Source organism: Taeniopygia guttata, chromosome 3 (genome assembly GCF_048771995.1).
Source record: "Taeniopygia guttata chromosome 3, bTaeGut7.mat, whole genome shotgun sequence".
Lineage (NCBI taxonomy): Eukaryota > Metazoa > Chordata > Aves > Passeriformes > Estrildidae > Taeniopygia > Taeniopygia guttata.
Window position 1 is genome coordinate 85,797,186 of NC_133027.1, and position 22,996 is coordinate 85,820,181.

Consider the following 22,996-nt stretch of genomic DNA (forward strand, 5'->3'; position numbering starts at 1 on the left):
TTCTCTGAGGACAGAGGGCATTATCACACCCTCCTCAGCCTTTCTCTGTTCACTCTATTCTTGTACTGGTAGTTGCTGAAGCAGGTTTTTTGGCTCACCATTGCATCCTCGTAAAAATGCAGTCTCTGTTGCAGGAGAAATTGGTCCAGTCGGCAGTTAACAAGAAAAGCCCAGCCAAAAGCCACTACATCATCTCCCCACAACCTTCTTTCCCTAACACCTCAGGTCCCAGGCTGTCTCTCTTTCCTTAAAATTGAGGAGGAGTAATATTTCACCAAGCCTTCATTTCCCAGGAAAGGGTTAAAAGTCCTCGGCCCAGGACTCTGTCTCCCGTCTCCGCTGGGCATCTTTCCTGATACCCTTCTCCTTCTCCTCTGCCGGCAAACTTCCAGGTGTCTACAGGCTCTCTGTCTCTTTCCTTCTGGGTTGGTGGGGAGAACAAAGACATCTCAGACGTTCTCCACCCTTCCATCCGCAGGAGCTGGCCCAGCTCGGTTCCAGACCCTTCAGCCCCGGCCTACCTCCCCAGGCTGGCTGGGCGGGGGAGGTCTGCACTCTCCAATGACCGGAACCAAAGAAGAGCGAGTTCTCCTGGGAATTCCGCTTTTAACCCCTCTGTATTCTCAGAGGCATGTTCACCCTCAATTGGTCACTCCAAGTGTCAGTATCCAAACCTGATCCCTGACTGGATTGACCTCTTCCTTCCGAGAAAATTCTTTTCCCATGTCAAACCACGACAATGTTATCTTATGGGAATGAGCTAATTAGGCATTGTATAAAATGTATTTTCTTTTAACAGTTTTATATTTGCTGCCTTATATTTCTATTGACTGTTCCCATGTCCTTGTATTCTGGGAGCATGAATAATATTTCTCCCTATTTCTCCTTCTTTCTAATACTCACATTTTTCATATCCCAGTCAGGGACCTCCTCGCTGATGTACAACTTCCAGTGTTTCCAGATGTTCCCCAGTCAAACATCACATTCAGTTTGCTTTGCAATTTCTGCCTCTTGCATCTGAGAGCCTTATTCAGTGTCTTTAACAAATAGAAACCAGAGCAGGGGAAAATGATTGTGCCATTGATCCAATTGAAGGCATTATCATGATTGCAGGCTGATTTGGCCAATACTCTGAGTAGACTGGCTATCTGCAAATTTGAGCACCCCATTATGCCTTGAGCAGGAGAATGCAATGCACTCTCACAGTTCCTTTCCTGAGGCATTACAGTTTCTGGAAGACCCTGCAAGTACCTCTCCACCACCACTTTCAGAGGCACTGTTCTGCACCTGTTCTGGCAGGATGCCTCTGCCATTGCTCCAAACAGTTAAATAGTTGCCATGGCAGGGATTAAGAGGTGCCTTGCTGCCAATCTTCAACAATTTAAAACAGAATGCTTATTCTCTATGCTTTGTTTCCAGCCCTTTTGCAGGTGTTTGATGCTTCTCCCTCTCACCTTTTACCAACCTTGCCTTTTTAACAGTATCTTTGTGGGGGAGTTGATACGTGTTTTTAAATGACCAAATAAAATCTGACAATTTGTTCACATCCTGTACAACCCTGCAATGGTACTGGAGTCATGATAGTAAAGCTTAGTTCTTGCTAGACTATAAAGAGCCTGCATGGAGCAAAATACAGAAATTGTGAAGGATTTCTATATTCTGGATTCAATACAATATTTCTTCTGGCACTCATCCAAGCTTCTTCACATTGATTTTTTTTTCTCAGAGCTTATACAGGAAGCCAAAAAACCTTTACATTGAACCCAGAAGTAAACTGATCACAAGCCAAAGATAAGTCCTCTCTCTGCAGCTATGTGAACCATTATAGCAGCATTTATTGAATGCCTTTATTTTTCTGGTTTTAATCTGCACAGTGCTGACAGGTCCAGAAAGATCTTTCTTAATGGACTTCAATAGTGATGCAGTGCTAAACTTATATATAGCACCTGCCACACCAAGGCATCCCAGTAGACTTCTCAAATAATAGAGTTTAAAACTTCTGCTTTCATAAGCCAAAGACAAGGCTCAAGAGAACAAAATTAGGTTTAGCTTTTAAAATATTGACAAACTTGACGTTATTAATTTCAAGAGGTGAATTCATCACTGCTGGAATCAATTGCAAGGGAGAAACAAGGGAAGGATCAGCAGAGACAGTGTTGGTCAGGTCACAGCCACACACCTGCACAGGCACCCAGGAATGAAAACCTTTGTTCAATGTGCAGCAATTGCATATTTACAGCTGCAACTGTAACTCACTGCAATTAAAATCAGTCATCCAGAAAAGCAACAAGAAGTCTGAAGTCAGACTTGCTGTATGTTAGTTTGAGCTTTCATGCAGTACCATCTATGCAATGGTCTCAAAGCATTCTACAACTTTCAAGAGGTTACATCTCCCTGACAGCAAAAGCATTAAAAGTATTGCAAATCAAGACACATAAAGATCAAGTGATCTGTGGCAATTAATTCATAGTAGTACCAATAGCAGAAACTCAGGAACTCAGGTTCTCAGATTCCCCATCTATCACTAAGTAAAAAAAGCTTCAGGAAACTCCAAGAGACCAATGTGTTCCATGAATGACTTCTCTTTCACTTTGGTCCTAATCCTAAGAAGGGATGTATAGGTGTTATTAAGGCTGAAATAGCATTAATAATGAAAGCTTTTAACTGGTATAAAGGAGGTATCATTTTCTTTCATCAGTAGGATCTCATGCTTTGAAAGACAAGAAAGCAGGAGAAGAACCAGATCTTGTGTTTTCTGAGCAGTCCAGTCCTCCAGGAATAAATTAAACATGTCAGGAACAATTTGTAGACCACCTGAAGAAAGAATACAAGGAGATGCTGCTATGTTTAGAACATTTATAAACACATTTAAACAGATCCTGGTAAAAGATTTTCCTCATTTCAAGAGAATAGGAAGCTTATTTCCTAGCTGTCTGCATGAGCTGATGGAAACTGCTTCTGAAAGGTGACTACAAAGTTCAAGACAGGTCACACTTTCCAGCAGGAAACAGGGCACATGCTTATTTAGTGTTACATCTAATATATACTTATTTTTGGTTCCATAGCTTCCAAAGTTAAATGCATCTTCAATTGATTACAGATATTTTCTTATTTTCAAGTTACTTATCACATGTCTAATAAATCTGTGAGCACCAATCAGTGCATCAAGCTACAAGCTCCCATTTGAAACTCTTGAAATATTTTTTTTATAATGGCAATAAATGTTTTTGACTCAGACAGCATAAGTAACTGCATCTTACTGATATTATGCAGAACTCAGCTTGGAATAAGGTATTTTTATTTCTCTGCTGTAATATTGTCCTCCATGATTTTCAAATCATTCTCAGACATTTTGCTGCCGGGCAAAAGGTGACATGCAAAATCAGCTACTGGAAGGAAATGGTATGACTGGGCAAAAAGTATGCACAAAAAAAAGGCAGAAAGAGCTCTTCTCTGAAAGATAAAGTTTATAACCAAACTCAATGAAAAAGAAAAGTTTGGGGATTCAAACTATTCTTATCATCCCATATGGGAGCTCCATCCTTCTCCAAGGTCATTCACATTTTCTGCCTCCTACGAAGTTCATTTACAATCTTTTTCTGAATGTTTATTGAAGGTGTGAAGAGGGAAATATCTCTGACTGAGCTATGTCTAGCTAGGAACCAATTTGCACTTTTCACCTAATCCACAAATTTGCAGCATCACATCTTTACACATATGGGCAGAGCATTTGATTGTGGAAACCAAAATGCTAACTTGGTGCCCTTGGGCTGTCCTACTTTTTTTTTTTTTTTTTTTTTTTTTTACTGTTGGGACAATACAGCTGGGTAAGTCAGATAACAAATATCAAAGGCCCAGTTCTGTCACTTTAGGAAAATATGGGAGTACTGTCAGTGCTATCAAATGAAGAAGGTACATCTTTGGATTAAATAGATCCAAAATATGAAGTATTAGTGTATTTGGATGAGAAAATTATGAAGAGCTATGTCATCCCAAATGCCTATGCCCCACAAAGATACAGCATAAAACATGAGGCAGAGTCAAGCTCCCCTTGGTTCATGCATTAGCCTGCATGAGCTGGGAAAGAGGCAGTATAAGAAAAGAAAGTGTATGCTACCTTTCATATCCAAAGCTGAGGAAAATAGTCATCAAGAAGCATAGTCATCAAGATGCTGGTACTGATAAAGGAGGAGATCAGTCTAGGCTGGGTCTTGGAGCAAAGATCAGACAGCAAAGGGGACAAAGAATACTCAGGAGTATTATATAGGGGTGACAATGTCTAATAAGGTGGCCCTTCCTGAGAGACACTGCACCCCCAGGCAGCAAGTTCAGTGGGGGACTGAGAAGCAGCTTTAGCACCTTGCAGGAAGGAGCATGAATGATCACAGCTTTTTGCTAGGTTTTGTCCAGGGATGGGACATGGGATGGGACAACAAGAGAGGGAAAAGGAAGTTTAATAAATGGGTACTTTAGCCTGCGGCTGTTAGTGGTTTTGTACCTGTAGAGGATTTTATATTTTTCATTCAGGAGCCCAGTACTTTTGGGCACTGTCACAACATAAACTACATAGGCAGTTTTGCCTTGATAAAGTTACCAGCCAGGAACAGGGAGCCAGAACAGACCAATATATAATGTGGGAGTCATCAGCAAACCACCTGCTTAACCAATGTCTAGCAGCCTGTCGCCAGAAATAGAATGCAGGAGACTAACATGGGTGTAAGAGATTCTGCAGTAAATAATTATGGATTAAGCTACAGCTAACTACTTGTAGTTTGTCTCTCATCCATTTTTATACTGCTTTACCTATGGCTGCTGTCCTCATGCATTTTACTTCAACCTCCAGAAAAAGCGAAAACTAGACATAGACCTTTTACAGGGGTATAAATTAGAGCCCAGGTTTCAGTGTAAGTTGAACCCAAACTGGACAGAGTTGAAACCTAGACAGCAGAGTTTAATTTTAGTAGTCCTTCAATGCCATCACATCTACAAAGCCAGTATTTTCCAGTCTCTCTATTGCCCCTCCTTTTCCTCCAGCTTACTAGAAGCCATCTGCTTGTTTCTAGCAAAGATAAAGCTCAAAATATCACATTGCTTCACTGCTTAGATCTCTTCAACAGCCTAAAAGGACACTACCTGAATGGACTACTTGCTGGGCTGTGTGCTCACTTGTGAGAGAAGGAGAAACAATGTGGTTTGGGTAAGCACACTGACACCTGCATGAATATCATGACACAGATGAAATCAGACATGGGAAGAGGCAAAATAAAGGCTTGGGAAGATGTATGTCCTGCTTTGGGGCAGATTAAACACAATTAGACCACCTCACTATCTGTTTTACAAGGCAGTGTACCACAACAGCAAGAGCTGCCATTGAGCTATCCCAGAGCAAGGTGACTGACAAGGCACACTGACAAGTGTTGATACAGGATCAAAGCAGAGAGAGCAGAGTCCTTGTGAGAGCCCTTGGCATCACGGGGACCAAGAAAACAAGAATAGACCTTGGGACAGATTGTGTGATTAAGTGGAGCTGGAGATAATTGTGTTTTAAAGATCTCCTGGGGAATGGGCTCAGAATAAATGCAGCAGCGGAGCTGGATCTGTAGCTATGTATAAAGCAACTGATGCATTTTTCAGCGTAAGACAGGAAATGGAGAACCATGGTCTACATGAGTTTATTTCTGTTGAGCAGGTCATTGTGCTGTTAACCAGATGTGCTGATACCAGTGATGCAACATTGTCCATTGTCCCACACAGGCCCTTACAGGTCCCAGGGCTATACTGAATGAAAACGTTGACAGGATACTAATCTCCAAAGGTTATTGTTCACAGCCTGCTATTTGGAAATAATGCAGAAAGCTGGAGAAGAAATAATTTTTAACCTGGTTAAAATCTTAACCTGGTTAACATCTTCTGGTTCTTGGTTTCAACACTACAACACTACTTGGATGCTCACCCTCTTTATTCCTTATTGCTGACTGGGTGCCTTTTTTTTTTTTTTTTTTTTTTTTTTTTTTTACAGAGGGCAGACTTGCTACAAGCTCTGATATTCACAAGCATGATGGATGTCCAACAGCTGCCAGCTAGCTCTCCCTATTCATTCATGTGATGATCAGTCAACAGGTGCTGAAATCATACTGGAGAAGTCTCCTGATCTCACAGATGTTATGCAGATGCACAGTGTTGCAGTAAAGATGAGCTGCTCCCAGTGGGTTTTGCTAGCAGCATGCCCATGCCTTCAGTGCACCAGATGTGTATACAAGCAGCAGCTCAGAATATAAAAACCACTGGCTCCCAGGTACTTAGAGTTCAGCATTTAATTTCTGGGACCTTCTGAGAGCAATGCAGTCTACTTTTCTTTTAAAAGAGATACTCAGCTTTCAGTTTCAGTAGTACAGCCTCCCTTGCCTGGTTGCTGGAGCCCTTTTACCCAGTGCCACCAAGGGCCAGGTGAGACCCCGAGTGTGAGAGCAGCTAATCGCGCCCTCTTCAGGAAATCAGCATTGGCCAGAAAGTGCTGGAGTTAAGAGTCGCCGTGTGTGGCCTTCTGCAAGTAGGGAGGTGATGGGCCCATCCCAGAAATGCAGAGAGGCACTCTGAGAGTGAGTAATGGCTATCAACACCTACACCTAATCGTGCTCCTGAAGGACTTGAGACACCTTCTGATCCCAGAAGTGAATGAGCTTACTTGGTAATGAAAGTTGGTAACAACAGTACTTCGCTAATCAGCACAGGCAACTCACACCTCAGAGCTGTTGTCTATAAATTGCCTTCAAAAGATAGTAGAAATTCCTGAATAGGGGTTTTCAAGATTTTCTTTGACCAGGACAGCAGAAAGCTTTCTTCCTTAGTGAAATGATTAGGCCTGGGCTGACGCAGTCTTAATCCAGCCTTGACTATGGATAACAAAATTGGAAAACAAAGCAGTTTTTCCCAGATCCCATTTTGAGGTGTTGAACTGTCACATTTTTTCAGAAATATAAGTCATTACAGACAAAGCCACTCTTACAGCTTTTCCCTTGGTCTTCTAAAACCTCTCATGTTAACCACTGCTGGGGGGGGGTTAATAAAGAAATTAATAAACTCAGCAGGTAACACAAGTGACAGTCCCAGCAACACAGACAAGCTTCAGGAGGCTAATTGTGACAGTAAAGGCTGGAGGATTCCTGCTCAGATGTCTCTCAGTTTTTGTACTGCTTGCTAAGACCTCACTGATAACTTTCTCTTTCCTATCCTCCTGTTACTCCTTTCTATGGTTTCTGCCTGTGGTATTTCCCTCAACTATTTTCAGCTTATTAACCATTGACCTGTCCCATGTTCCACCTCTTCCTGTAAGCAGCCTACAAGATGTACCCTGTAAGCTGTTCTTCTGTAGAAAAGTTGCCTGTAAAATGCAATAATCTTCCAGAAACTGATATGCAAACCCTGACAGTGATTTATTCTTTCTCTCCTGCATGCATAGTTTTGACATACAGGATCACCCAGTATTTCATTCCTGTGCCAGTATTCAGCTCCACACCTGAGTGCAGGCATTTGCACTGGTCTTCTAGTCAGACTCTTACTCCACTCACACCCTCAATTTATCCTACAGTCCACACATTTGGAGCCCATACAGGCCAGACTCACTGCTGAAGTCCAAGATGCGTTTGAGTCGCTGGAACAGTAAGCTGACCATCAGAAAGTGAAGAAGCTGTGGTGGGCCCATTTCTATCTCTTCTCCCCACTCTGAGACCTCTACCTCCCTCACCCATACACAAACACTGGGAGTCCCTTTCCCTCCCGCCTGCTCTTAAGAAATCCTCCATCTCACAGCAGCTGTGTGACTCTGGGGCCACCAATGTACTTGGTGTGTTACAAGCTATGAAATCTGAGATGGAGAGTCCCAAAGACTCTGGGACAAGGCTTGCCATGCCTGCTGCTCTGGGTAGGAAAGGGATTGGTGCTTCTTGTACTATGGGGAGATAGCATCTCCCTGCCTCCACCCAGCACCAGCCCCACACCATGCAGACCATTCCTTTTGCTGGTACAATCAACTTTTGCAAGAGCAAAGTAAGGATCAGCAGCTGGAGTTTTCCAGCTGCTCCCACTGGAGCTTGTGGTCATGAAGTTCAGGTGCTGCAGCCTGTCTCTCATCCAGTCTGCTCTCCACTTTCTGTCCCAACTACAATGTTGTTATGCCGATAGATTTCTTTCTCTTGCAGCTGGGCCAAGGTTTGTCACTATGGCTGGTATCTGGTGAGAAGCATCTCCCTAACCAGTGCTTCACTTCCAGATTCTGAAAATTCAAAGCCTTAGCATTCTCCTTGCCTTCAATGAGCACCATTTCCTCACTCTCTGGCAAATACTCCAGCTCCTCCAAACTGGAGTAGCAGTTCTGCCCTTCGGGTGAAAGACTCCTTCAGATCTCAGTGTTTTCAGCCCAGGGAGAGGAGACTAGAGCACGCTGCCCCAGGTACATTACTGCAAGAGGCAGGACAGGATTCTCCAGCAACCCCTCACCAATTCATCTCCTCCTCAGTATCTGTTCAAGGCCTGTGGCTACTGTTCTGGCCTGGGGAGCAAGCACTAAGGTGGTCAGGGCCACCACCTCCTCCAAACTTTCCTGCCTCTATCTTGCCATCACCTTGGTGTGACAGGCATAGTGTGAAAACATGGGGCTCTCTGGGGCTCTCTGACTCCCCACCTAGAGTCAGAAGGTGACACACGTTTATCAGGATAGGCAGAAGGTTTGAGACCACAAGCACTGGTCAGCCCAGCAGATGCTGCTGTATGGCGTGATAGCTGTGGCTGGCTGCACAGCGTTCCTGCAAGTCCAGGAATCTGCCTAGTCATTTCCAGCCCACAGCTGGAGAAATGCATCTCAGAGGAACAGCAAGGGAGCTGAGCACAAATGCGGTAGCTCAGTTATATGGCATAAAGGAAAGCTGTCAGTGTGCACACAGCAGGGGAAACTGTGCCATGGGTACAACTGTTAACACTAAACTTGTTTTATAACAGCATCAGACAAATTTGAAACAGCTGCTCTGTATGTTCTTCATTTCCAGTTGCAATGTATTTTTTTTTACTTGCTGTAAAAGAAATTCGTGCTGCTGCTGTTTACAAAATACCTGAGCGGCACTTTTACGACTTCTAACTTCTGATCTTGCTGTGATCACATGGATACCATAAATGGCAGGATCTGGGTTTGCTCTGCTAACATTGGTGCCAGAGCCCTGAAAAAGCTAAATGCTGGATACATTATCGAGGTGAGCAGGCAGGAGCAGCAAGGGAGAACTGTCAGCTCTCACTTCACATTCTCTAAGACCTTTTGTCATCAAACTACCAAATACTTTCTCATGACGCCAAGCAATTAAGCCTCCCTGACACTGGAGTGTTTATGAGGGAATTACTGCTCATCTCAGCCATGTTCAGAAACACCAGGTCAGAAGTCAGAGAATTAATACACCTATTGAGGTGCCAAGAAATATGTTCAGTTGCCACATCCCTAGGGCTGACATCTTCAGAGCAGTGGAGGAAAGAGCAGAAATAACTTATATTCAAACAGATTACCAGGGGCAGACACCTTCCAATCTAATGAAGGTGAACTTGTTCATATTTATACATATATTTGTTCATATTTATACAAGATGAGAGTTTTATAATGCTTCTTTATCTGTGTTGCAGTAGGACCAGAAGACATAAGTGCAGACAAGATCCCTTTGCACAAGGCATAATGAAAATCCTGAAGATAGGTAAAATAAACAGAAGAAATAGAAAAATATTACTAATATTCTACCATTCCATTTAACCATATTCTTTTGGCCTAAGCTGCTTTTTCAAATTGAAGGACATGTATAGTGCTTTATTAATTTTTATCCCTGCAATTTATAAACCAAGTAGCTACAGCAAAGATGATTTGAGATACCACTGTTAAGCAAACCTGGTCGCTGTGACAGAGGAAGCAGGTCCTGGGAGGTGCTTATAGGAGCACTCAAGGCATGAGTTCTGCAAGATGGCACAGTCTTTGCATCGGTTGCTATATTAGGAGTTGAGCAATGTGAATGCTATTACTAGATCTGCAGGTGCCTTCTTATGTGACCCAATGCAGCTTGTTTCACTTTCCAAAGCTGCTTTCCTCCTGGTAAAATTGCTGTCACAATGCTTACTTTTTTTTTTTTTTTTTTTTTTTTTTTTTCCCTTTAAGAAGTACTGAATTATGATTATTTGCTAAAAAAGCATTCAAAGGGTAAGAATGGTCTTTGCTGAGTCTGCCATCCAGCACCAGGAAATGCCTAGCACAAATTCAGCATCATTACAGATTCATAAGTCTCATGGTTTCTAATAATAATGAAAGTGTCATTTATACAGAACATAGAACCATTGCATCATTTAGGTTGGGAAAGACCTTTAAGATCATAGTGTTCAACCATTAACTCAGCACTGCTGCTAAGCCATGTCCCAGATACCACATCTACACATCTTTTAACATCTGCAGGTTTATTTTTGCGTGAGTGATTTCAATATTAGTTGCTGCCACCATACTGTGTGAGGTCACTACTCAGTTTTGTTTTCTAGGCATCCTCACTCCTGCTACTGAATCATGTCTAATATTCTGATTTTTTAATTTGAAATACATTATCTGGCATTTTTAGACTAGGCTAGAATGTTTGTTTAATTGCACTCCAATTTTTCCATCTGTGCTTTTTTCCAAGTGCCCTAGATTACATAAGGGGTAGGAAGGGGAAGAAATACATGTGTGAAAAAACCCAAAGTATTATTAATTGCCTCTGGGTTAGTCATAATAATGCAAATTTCAACTGGATAAGAATTTTCTCTTTAACCTTGGACCTTCCATCCAGCCATTAATTGCAAAGAAATGGCACTCTCTTAGTCACAGTAATAGCAACAGCAGCAGTTTTTCATTTCTAAAAACACCATCCAATAAAGACTCCTTTACCAGAGTGCCTATGAGATTATTGTTTCCATTTGAGAAAATGAAACTGAGGCACAGAGAGACTTAAAATAACCCGAAGAATGTCAAAGTCCCAACTCCAAATTCTTTGTTGTAACTATTTAAACTTGTCCTGTTGTTTTCAAGCTTATGTTTTATGTTTTAAAAAGACACAGCTACAAAAACCTTCTAATCTGCATGACTCATAAATTGCTAATTCATGGCTGGTAATTTTTTTTCTTTTTCTTTGTCAACACAAGCAATGTTGAGAGCCAAGATGAGCTCAGCTTGCTTTCTTTAATCTGAAGTCTTCCTTCAAGCAGCAAAGAAAACTGAGTTGGATTCATTGAGGCCAAACCAGAGGCTAAGGTGCGGGCACTTCTCTCTTCAGACAGCTTGCATTGACACCCAACTTAAACTAAATGAATAAGCAAATGCTGAGGCATTCAGCTGGATCACACTCTGCCAGGCCAGGTGCATACAAAACCCAAGGTATGTGTTTCAAATTGATAAAATAAAGCGAGCTATGTAGCAAAGAGCAGGCACTTGCAAGCCTGGCAGCCTCGGTCCCAATTCAGCCAGCCTTTGGCACAGATCAGTCACGTTTCCGGGGTCAGATCTGTGTTGTTGACTTGCTGCAGGTTAATGCCTTCATGGTCATTCAATGCCTTCAGTTTGTGCCCTGGGCTCTAGTGAATCATCATAATTGTTCACTTTTATTGTTTGCTATGGCTAGAGCTCAGACATATCCTCTCAACTGCCCTTTCCCACATGCTCATTGTATTTCCGCAGCCCCAGTAAAAGTTTTAACAAGAATGATCTTCCAAAGAAAAAAGTTCACTAAGAATATCAACCTATTCAAGAGGAATTAAAAAGTGGTGATTATTTCAATCAGTTCAAGAGTCTCTCAAACAGACTGGCATCACGAGTCACTTTTATCATTTCACAGTAATTTAGATCTCAAGATGAGAAGGAAGATGTACAATACTTGTGACATTCTCCACCTGCTCCACTTTATGGTTGTGCACATGTATTTCAGTCAGGCAATCATGCTTATAGTAAAATAAACCACCCTCAAATGTTCTGATTATATACCGGTACAGCCTTTTCTAGCATAGTGAGAACAAAAAAGGGAGCTCTTGAGAAACAATGGTATTTAATTGATGGTTCTAAATTTGGTGGAGTTGTCCCTCCTGATTCTGTGAGGTCTATTCCCTCATCTAGTCCTGCAATGGGGTCCTGCTGAGAATAAGCTAGAAATGAACCTCAGCAAGAGATTAAAATCAGACTTTACTGTGAGAACATGTTCTGCATATGTCCTAAGCATTTATCTCCTTAGAGACATCTGTTTCTATTTTTTACTGAATTATGTGTGTCCTGCTAGAAAATACCTTCTATTTTTGGTGACAATTTTAAGTAAGAATGTACAATTATAAACTCTCTCCAAATGGCCAGAGAGTAAACATTAGATTTTTCAAGTATTTCAGTATCTGCAGCCTGTATTTTGGCTGCTTTTCTCTGTATTCTCTGAATTGTCTGCAAAAATATGCCTGGAGAATAGCTGCAGGGTCACTTATTAAAATGGATTACCACCTTCCCTATCTCTTTCATACATTCAGATACACAGAACTAAGATTGCACTAGCTGTTTCTCTTGTTATGTATTTAAACTGTTGCTTACTATTCCAGGCATCACTCTTCTCCAAATTACCTTCCCATCACTCAGGAGGTTTCTCCCCCCCACCACCTAATGCATGTTTACAATGCATATTTTCTTCCAAAGGCTGAAGCATGCTGTGCTGTATCTGGACCTTTTGATAACTTCCTGCATATGAATATTCCCAGCCCTGGAACCAAGTAATATGCTACCTATCCCTCTATGTATTTCTTAAGTGCTGTTCATCCATTTGTCTGTGGATGTTTGTACATTATTGAGAAAGCATCCAGGGCCTGGACTCTGGATCAAAAAAGCCAGAGAAAACGTCACTACTAAAACTCTTCAGGGGCCAGAGGCCTGGCTCAAGAGGAGATCTGTTGGAGGTTGGATCTGAATGGAGGTTGCAATGCCCTGTTCATGACAGCATTAATTTTAGATCAGCTGAACCAGTTTTCTCCTTGCCAGCCTCTAAAGAAGCATACACTCGCTCAGCCGTACTTCCCCTTGCTGCCACATTTCAATACAAAAGCACTTTCTGGTGGTTGCAAATGGCTGGATGTGATTAGCAGACACATGACACAAATCAAAACATTAAAGGGTTTAGAAAAGCAGGTACATACTGAATTTTCAGGAAACAATGCTGAAATGATGCATTAGTAATTTTCTGTTCTCTAGACAAAGTAGGAAATATCACAAATATATAAAACCAGTGTTGCAAGGGTCATATTTAAAAATAAAAAAGACCAAATACATTATTACAAACATGGCATGAAATCAAAGCAAATGCTCCCCCTCTTCTGGATCCCATAGTATTCAACTGCACTATAATCCCAAAGCCTATCATGTGTGTGTCCCTGAGATTATTCTTCCTCAGGGTATTAGTGGCAGCCAGAGTTAGTTGTTTGTGTATCTTCATTGTCAGCATGTTTAATAAGTGTTTGTTTTGTGTAGTCCCTCAATTCATGCTTTTCTTGTGTTTAACTTTGTTGTGAAGTACCACACCTTTGCAGGGTTTTTAAAAATCTGAACTACTTGGAAAATTGCAATTTTGACATAATCCCAACATCAATTTACAAAATTATAGAATGGCCTGGGTTGGAATGGACTAAAGAGAGATCATCTAATTCCAACCCTCCTGCCACAGGCAGGGGCATATTCCACTAGACCAAGCTGCTCAGAGCCCCATCCAAGCTGGCCTCGAACACTCTCAGGAATGGAGCATCCACAGTTTTTCCAGGCAACTTGTTCTAGTACCACACCACTCTCACAGTTAAATATTTTTTTCCTACTATCTAATCTAAATCTACTCCCTGTCAGTTTAAACCCATTGCCCCTTGTCCTTGTCCCTACATGCCCATGTAAGTAGACTCCATCTTTTTTCTAGGCTCCCTTCAGGTGATGAAAACCAAAATTTATTTGAAGTGATGCAGAAGTACTGAGCAGAGAGACTGCTTCTGCACAAAATCTGTACTAGTTGAAACTCAGTATGAGTTTACCTTAATAGCAATTATTGACATAAAGCCTATTAGATCATCTTTAAGAAGCCACTCCTTATCTGAGGGGAGTTTACAGCCTCTGGTAGTAGTGCAGATAACCAGCTCAAGAGAGACCACTTCAGTTTCCAGCTGATTTAGTGGCTTAAAGGGCTGAGTTAACAAGGCCAAGGCTATTTTTTTTTTGCACGTACTTGCTTTTCTTGGTTGCCTCAGCAGGTCAGCTTTGTCCTCAGAGAGCTTTGCCCAAGGACAGCCCTGGTGCAGTTCAGTACACAGGGTGGTCTGCAGCCAGACACTTCAGAGAGGGCAGAGAGTTTATTCAGCTGGCAGTCAGGCAATGCCAGACCAGAATGGTTTGAAAAAATCATCATTAGTAAACTGTCACGAACCAGACTTTTCACAAGAAGTCTTGTTTACATGATTCCACTTAAATGCCAACTTTTTATTAAAAAGTTTTAAGCATGTGTGTATATGCACTTCGTTATTGTTTTTTTTTCGGTCATGAATTAATCTGATAGAAGAGGCTTTAGGAAGCCTAATACAAAAGCCATAATATCTTTGTCAGAATTAATTAGTTGTTCACAAATATTCACATACTCTGAACTTTATTAAGAATGTTTATTATTTTCAAAGTTTAATAAGCTTGATTTTAAGTACAAAACAAAAAACAAAGTATAAGACAGGCAACAGCAGTCAGGAGTAGATCAAAATTCTTCATTAATGCCCCACCAGTATTTTTCCACACATTTCCCACTCAGATCTGAAATTTATGGCGGGGGGTGGGGGGGTGGGGGTGGTCTGCACTGTCTCCATTTCACAGACAAAACCAAGGTACAGAGGGTGCAAGGCTGTAACTAACTCAATGCTACTGGCTAAACAAGGACCAGAAGTACAATCCTACAATTCCCATTACTCAGCCCCTCAAGTTCAGGTGCTGGAAATTCCCCTCTCCTTTCCTGTCCGTCAAAGGGCGGCAGCCAGAAATGACCGTGCCAGCTGTGCTCTTCCCTCCCTGCTATACCTTACCCCTTGCAGGTCCCAGAGAACGGGGCCAGCGCAGCCTGCCTTCTCCCGGCTGCAGCCAGCCCACAGCTCCGTGTGCTCACACACCTAGGGGTGTTTACCACAGGCGAGGAGAGCCCCGAGTACGTCAAACACGTACACGGCTTTATTTCGGACTGAGGGAACCGAGGACGAACATCTATAGGGTAAGAAAGCAAACAGAAGGCCAAACGTCGTCCTCGCTACACCTCCCTCCAAGCGGAGCCCAAAGGGAACAAGTCCCTGCCTCACCCTGCACGGCACCGGAGCCCCCCAGAGCCGTCCAGCCTCCGGGGAGAGCTCCCGAGCGCGCACAGCGCACAGCTGTGCGGCCCCGGCACACCGCGCTGGCAGGGACCAGGACAAGTGAAAGCTATTCAACAGCCCCCCTGTGCGAAGCAGGTCCCGGCACAGCCGGAGCGGCAGCCCGGGACAGGATGGCCCGGCCCGGCCCGGCCCGCTCCGACCCCAAGGGACCCGCTCCCTCCAACAGACTTCCGCGTCGGGGGCCCGTCTGCGCATGTACGAGCGGCACCGGCACAGCCCCCCCCCACGCCACCGGCCGTCCCTGGCTGTACCACTGTGTGCCCAATGTATGGGTAGAGGCAAAAGAGGGCAGCGGCCCCAGGCAGCTCTGAGGGCCTCAGCCCCGCCTGGGACTCGTCATTGAGAATTCTGTTCTCTTCTCGACCATATGGGCGCACTCCAAACTCGCTTCTCACCCAGTTCCCGCACGCGATCCGCCCCAACTTCACATCCCCGACATCCCCCGAGGATGTGCTGTGGTACATGCCGCTCCCAGCTGATTCGGTGGCTTGACGAAACCATCGCGCTCAGGACGGGGGGAACCACGGTGCCGGAGGGGGGCACGCATTGTTGCGCGAGGGGCTGAGCGGCGCTCTGGGGAGGGCAGGCGCGCGCCGCTGTGCCACCGGGGCGGTCACCGGCATCGGTGGGCGTGCGGCATCGCCGCACGGAGCTCCGCGTCCCCGTGCCGCCGCTTCTCCGCTCCCCTGCCCGTCCCATCGGCAGGGTGCGGCCGGGCCCCCCCGCGCCCTCCCCTCCGCCGCCTCCCCAGTGGTGCCGCCCGACTCCAGCTGACCGGCCTGGAATCCCAGCCGGGAGCCGCGCGCCCCCCGCCCGCCGCCGCTCCGCGCCCCGGCCCCACCATGGGAGACGCCGGCAGCGAGCGCAGCAAGGCGCCCAGCCTGCCCCCGCGCTGCCCCTGCGGCTTCTGGGGGTGAGCCGGGCCCGGGGCTGGGCTGGGGAGGGGAGGGACGGAGGGGGGCGGGCGGCCAGGAGAAGGGCGAGGCGGCGGGGGGCCGCGGCCGGGCGTTGGGGGGGAAAAGGGCCAGGTCGTAACCCCCAATGCCGGCGGTCGCGGGGGCCGAGCCCGCAGATCGCCGCGGGGAGGGGGCAGCCTCGGGCCCCTGCCGGGCGGGCCGTGGGGGTTCCCCCCCTTCGGAAGAGGGATGTCTCCTTGCCTGTGGGTGCCGGGTCCCGGGGGGCTGGACCGCGGTGTCGGCTGCGGCCGCTGGCGTAGAGGCGGCGGGTGCCCCGCGGGGAGGCGGCTGCGCTGCCCCGGGCGCGGAGGGGGAGGGGGTGCTGAAGCCGCCCGCGACCCCCCCGCCGTCCGGACACCGCGGCCTTCCCGGCAGCCCTGCGGGGGAGGCCTGACCGCTTCCCCAGGCACGCAGGTTTCCTGGAGAGGCCGCCCCTCCTCTGGGGCTGCGGGCTGCGCTCCGGGGCCTGCCTTTAGCTCCTCAAAGGCGCAGATGAGTAATGCGGGCCCCTGGGTGCCCTGACGGGTGTCCCTGACACATCCCTGCCCTGTGCCCGGGAAGCTGTCGCTGCAATTCAGGCAGGGCAAAATAACTAATGAGAGAAAACAGCTAGGGACAAAAACATATTTCTTTCTCCACCTTATGAAAGTGAAGTGGTTCATAATAGGTAAGGCCCTTGTTAGCTGCTTGCTGATACCCTTTTAGGTAGGGGTCATTCCTGTTTGCCAAAGGTGAAAAAAAAAAAAGGGTAAATCTGTTCTTTCCTAAACTACCACCTCTAGGGTCGTGTGTGTTGAAGATGTTTCTGTTACTGATTTTTTCTTTTAAAATCAGTTGTACCGTGGGAGATGGTATTCTAGCAGATACACATAGTCATAAAATGTGTTTAGTGTCTATCACAGCAACATTAGTCCCTAATGTTCTTATTTATGGAAAATGCATAGAGTATGTGACTAAATAGACTTTTGAGACCCATCTGAGATTTACACTTGTACCTTCTTGGGATTTATGTCATGCAATTTAAGGTACTCTGGGGAAGTGGAGACTGAGAGAAAAAAGATGCAATAAGAGTGATTTAGTGATGTGACTGTACATTTGGTTGGTTCATTGAAGTGGCAGGATTTTAAACAAAATCCCATTTTTTAGTTATGACAGAAGCCTGAATTGCAACAAATGCCATGGCCCTGTTGGGAGTGATCTTTCAAGACAGATTATAAATACATAGTAAATTATTTTGTTTTGTTTTGTTAAGCTCCCATATTTGGGTCTGATATTTTCTGTAAAGCAGTGGAGGACAAGTTTTTGCTATCTCTAATGCAGGGCACTGATGTGTGTAACCTGATACTTATGGGAGAATCATAGAAAGTTGAAAGTGAGCTTTTTCTCTGGGCTCGACTTCTTGGCTAGTTCAGCATGTTTTGATAAGAGAAGAAAATATGGTGCCTTGTGTTCAAGGATCTGCTTAATGGTTACAGGAGGCCTTCAAGAAAACCTGTTGCCTTTAAAGCTGATTTTCTTTAAACATGCTTCTCTTGCACAAGCAGATATCAAGTGGTATTTTTTTTGCCCTCTCCCATTTTTTTTAACTTCAGAATGCCATCCATGCAGGGGTGTTTTTGTATGATAATTTTGAAAGACAGCAGTGTGGAAAAAACCCTTCACTTTTCCCATTATTACAGTGAATGAATTAGTCTCTTTTTTAGTCTCTTTAAGTGTCTGCCAGGTGCATTTCAATACACAGTGGCAAACTAAGTATCTATTTTTCCGCTTTAAAAAACGGTGCTGTCAGTTTCCAGAGTTGATTGCTGTACTTTTCAGTCCTGAAAAAGCTTAAGTGACTACATGACCTTATTTACCTAGGCCTTGCTAGTGCTTGAATGGATTGTCTGGTAAATCAGTGCAGATACGCCTTTCTATTGAAGTTGCATTGTCAGGAGTTCTTAATAGGTTACAGTTTTATGCCAGCTTTCTGAAGAAAGTAAGTTGGGATAGCAGAAAGACTTATATTTGTGTGAAGTTGAAATTCTGATGCTCTAGAGTTCACCTAAGGTTCCTAGAGCAACCCTTGCTCTAGCTAGGGTTATGACATGTTTTAAGACAGCGTCTTACCTGTGACTTTCATCTTAATGTCTGTCAAGTCACATTTTGGAAAAACAGGGCCAGGACATTTAAAGCTATGAAAAGTTATGAAACTTGTAACTTGATGTAGTAGTTTCCATTGAATTTGTAAATAAACTACTGTAGAGGAACAGTATTGCTTTATGTTTTTGGGTCCTGTCAGTGCAATGGTTGAGAACCCTTTCACAGTTCTTCTTGAGTGAGCCCAAGCCAGGTAAGCAGCAGAGCAATTTTGTGTATGGGGGTCAAACAATAAGGTCTAGATTTTACCAAGTATAAAAGATGATGCCTTGGTTTTATAGAATTTATTTTATGTAGTGCTTACAGGACTGTTTGTAGTAAGATACATGCTTTCTACAATAAGCCACAATGACAGGAAACATTAAGGAAAAGACTGAAAGAAGTATTACAAATGAAGTAAGCTGTGGGTTGCTGTGCTAAAGCTTGCCCATTGGTTGAACAGGGATAGAAGTAGCTCCAGAGTCACATGTTGATAGTGATGGCATGCAAAGAGATTGCAGGAGCAGACTAGTATGTATTATTGCATGGAAGTTGGAGGGGTTCTTCTTTTAGAAGACTTGGGCTTATATTAGAAATTCAGATCCTCTAGGTTTCAGCAATCTCTAGAGACTGGAAAACTACTAAACTCTTGATGTTTCAAGATCTAAGAGACTGAAAAATGAACAGCTGAAAGAAGATACTTTTGAATTAGGCTGTTAAGAACTTCTGATACATCTGCTTAAGGTCAATAACGTTTTCTTGCCTTTTGTTGAAGATCATGGAATCTGTCTTTAAATCTGCAGACTCAACCTTCTTTTTAGAATCTTCAGTCTGTCATTTCTGCTTGAGTAAAGTTTAAATGGAGCACTGAGATGATCTTTATATTTTACATAATCATTTCACTTACCCAGATAATATCAATCGGGAAACCTCGTAAGTATTCATGTTATTTATGAAAAATTTGTACAACTTAGGGGAGCAAATTATTTCCAAACACCTTCTCCCTATTTTTATATCTTCAACTTCAGTCATTAGCAACTATCTCACTTTTTTATTGGAATAGTCTTAGTGTACAAAGATTGGAAAGGGTTTCAGTATGCAAGTTATTTTAGATTTCTCAATCTAAAATATGCTGTATTTAACTTCTGATTCTTATGACCTGGAAAAATGCTTCCTTATGTTTTCCTGGTTAACAGACCAGATAATCATAGAATCATGTAATGTTTATTTTTTCTTAGATTACTGGACTTCAGAAGCCTTTCCCTTATGGTGTATATGAACTCAAGGTTGAAGATTTTATAAATACATGGAAATATTACTTGTATTATATTCCAGTTAAGCCTTTTTCCTTATTAGAGATGAGGCTGATTCTTTAATGACTTACATGTTGGTAATTCACCTTTGACTTCTAAAGATCTCTATGATGGTTTCACTTGTGAGTGAAACCGTCAGAGGGCTGGGGATACTACTGTTAAATGGTTATGTGCATAGAAGGGACTTGTAAGCTGCTGGTAGCATATACTGTGAAAAGTGTATGTCAGAGAGGGTAATACTTTTACAGTTCTATTTGTACTGTAGTGACTACTACTTTTCTTTTTTATTGTCCAGATTGATACCATACTATTGCATTTAGTGCCTTAGAACCAGAAAAGAAGGAAATATGTTAATAGACATAAAAAAAAATGAATTACATTCTTGAAATGGTGGCAGCCAGCAGGAAGTTGATTGAAAACACAGTATGATTAGTTTCATCTCATCTTAGTTCTGGCAACTATAATGTACTGTAGTCAGCTAAAACTGATAGCAATATTATTTGAGAACATGCCAGCAGGGCTTTTGCAGGATGTTGCCATTTGGTCCGCCTTTTTCTGACACTGCATGCATCATATGTGTGATGAGACAATATACCCCAAGCATTCTGTGCAGGCCCAATTCAGAGATTATTTCTGAGTCTGGATTTTCCAGTCACTTATGTATCATCAGATCCTTGCCATGCCAATCTGGCTCTTCCCTCAATTTTGTTTGCTAAAATTAAACATTTGATCAAACGGTGAATCATTTAACTTAAGCATGATGAGTTTGTGAGTGTATATCACCAAAGCTTGCTTTTAGCATCTAAACAAACAATGGCCATTTAGAAGCCTGTTTTCTGACTAGTCTTTTCTTTACTTTTTTGGTGATTACCACTATTCATTCCATAGGAACTCTCAGTGTTCCTTTTTAATAAACACTGCTGTTTTAATAAACACTGTCTCATCTCACAAGGCAGTGTAGGTCATCATGAATGCATAATGCCTCCCTAAACCTAATTTTGCTTTAATTGTTGTTGCAGCCTCACATAGATGTTCCTAAATGAAGCTTGAGTAAACTGTTGAAATATGTATCTTTCCCTCTGAGAATCTGTTTTCACTGGGCTTGGATCATGCAGTTCCTTTGCCAGGCTTTCACTGGCTGGCACTTTGGATCAGATGCTGGAGTAAGCAGTGAATTTGTTGGTTTATGTGAGAAAGTGTACTCTATTTTGCTCTTAAGTTAAGACTAAAAATACTTTAGTATTGTAATTTTTTAATATTATGCATGAACTTATATAATACTCTGTTAAATTCTTGGGTAAAAGAATTTGAAGCAGTTTTTATTTAAATCCAGCATTAACTGCTGTAATAATATATCTATTGGTGCATTGCACAAGTAGAAGTGACAGATTATTTAAATAAGAAACAAAGACTCTGATGAGAAATTGATTTATTTACAACTTTCTTACAAAGTGCTACTGTGTATGATAGGGGATATTGGAGAGGCACTGAAATGATTTGCTTAGATCCTAATTTTAGACTATACTGAGAATTATGAGACAGAGAAGCTTCTGTTTGATGAGAGATTGGTGGCGAGAAATTGAGCTTTGTCATGTTCCCTGTTTGATTAAAATGCTAAATTGTGATTTCCCTCAGTCATAATACAACTAGAAGGACATATCAAATAAAGTCAAAAGGTATAAATTTTATCCATGTTTTTTGTACAATGAGCTCTTGCCTCTTGCAACTGCAGTTGCAAGTGGTACCAGGTTTTTGCTAAGTTTTCTATCTGCTGTAGAAGCTTACCTTGTGAAATGGGGCTTATTTGAACTTGAAGTAAAAGCAGATGAACTGGATTTAATTCTTTAATTGTAATAAGCTTTTTTCTAGGAATGTGAAAACAATGCTTTCTTTTGCAGTATTTAATAGAATAGACAAAATAGAAAGGAGATTTAGTTATTTCATGAAAACTAGCTGTTCTGGATCAGACCAAAGATACATCCAACCCTATTTTTGATTTAGGTGATAAGTAATGCTGGGGGAATAAACATAAGGACAGAGCAAGTATGCAGTGATGCTTATCTTGGTATACCTCCTTTGCTTCTGGCAGTCTGATATAAGGTTGTCCTCTGTTTTATAGATTTACAGCTTAGTAGGTATTACCTATTTTTCAGTAAATTTGCATAATGAGGCCATATCTATTCTTGACCCTTAAAATGTCCTGAAGGAAGACGTTCCATAATTTAACCATTCTCTCTGTGGGAAAAAAAAGTAATTGATTTTGTTTCCTTTAAACTTGCTGTGTGATAATTCTAAGGAGTGAATAAATTCAAATAGCTGGTGTATGAGGGCGTTTTATTTAAGAAGATCCAAAAATAGGCCTGGTTGATTAAAAATGTCTGTTAACTTAGTGCAGCCAGAATTTGAGGAAAAAGCCCTCTTGTTTAAACCATGAATTGATTCAAAATCTGTATATAAAAAGTTTTATAAATATTTTCTAATATTAAATGGGTGCTGTGTTAATCATAGACAGTCATATCCAGCATCTTTTAATCTAATTGTAACTTCCTCATCTGTCAGAATGAAATTCACTACTGTAGCTGCTGTTCTTACAAGTGGAACAAACAAGGGAGAAGTAGATTGTCCTCCTTTTTGAACTTGGAGGAGTTAAAAGTTACTCTGTCTAGGTCACCTTCCCAGTTTTTGTCTTCCTGTGTGACAGAATTTGATTGTGTCTTCTGTAAACTGTGATTAGTCAAAGTTATTTTTCTTTGGGCAATGCTGGCAATTTTTCCACAGTTAGTCCTTGGAAATATCTGTCTTAATGATAATTAGTAAAATGTTCAAATATTGTATGATACTGTAGATGTGTTTTGTATAATGCTTCATTTTGATGAAGATGCTTTCGGTTCTCAAAAGTTTCTGATGATAAGCCCAGTCAGTCAGAGGGTTATAATATAGGTATCAGTTTTGGGGAAATATTGCTGCTGATTTTAATTCCATACATTTCAAACAATTTACCACTTCCATTGAAATTTGGTGTTAATATTGTTGCTGCATGTTGGACAGCAAATGGGTGGAAGCCTCATGATTCAGTATTTCTTTTAGGGTGTTGAAATCAGTGATGCAAAGCATTAACTAGAGAGAATGATACTTGATTGATGTATTTATTGGAGATGTCTG

At 42.6% G+C, this 22,996-nt stretch overlaps 1 protein-coding gene across 1 annotated transcript in view; it reads left to right on the forward strand.

Moving 5' to 3' along the window:
- Window positions 1-16,197: 16,197 nt before the first annotated feature.
- Window positions 16,198-22,996, forward strand: part of ZFAND3 (zinc finger AN1-type containing 3) — a 137,183-nt gene continuing 130,384 nt past the window's right edge. The window contains 1 exon segment of the mRNA NM_001256231.1: window positions 16,198-16,360. Coding sequence (NP_001243160.1) covers window positions 16,290-16,360 — 71 coding nt within the window. The 5' untranslated portion in view covers window positions 16,198-16,289.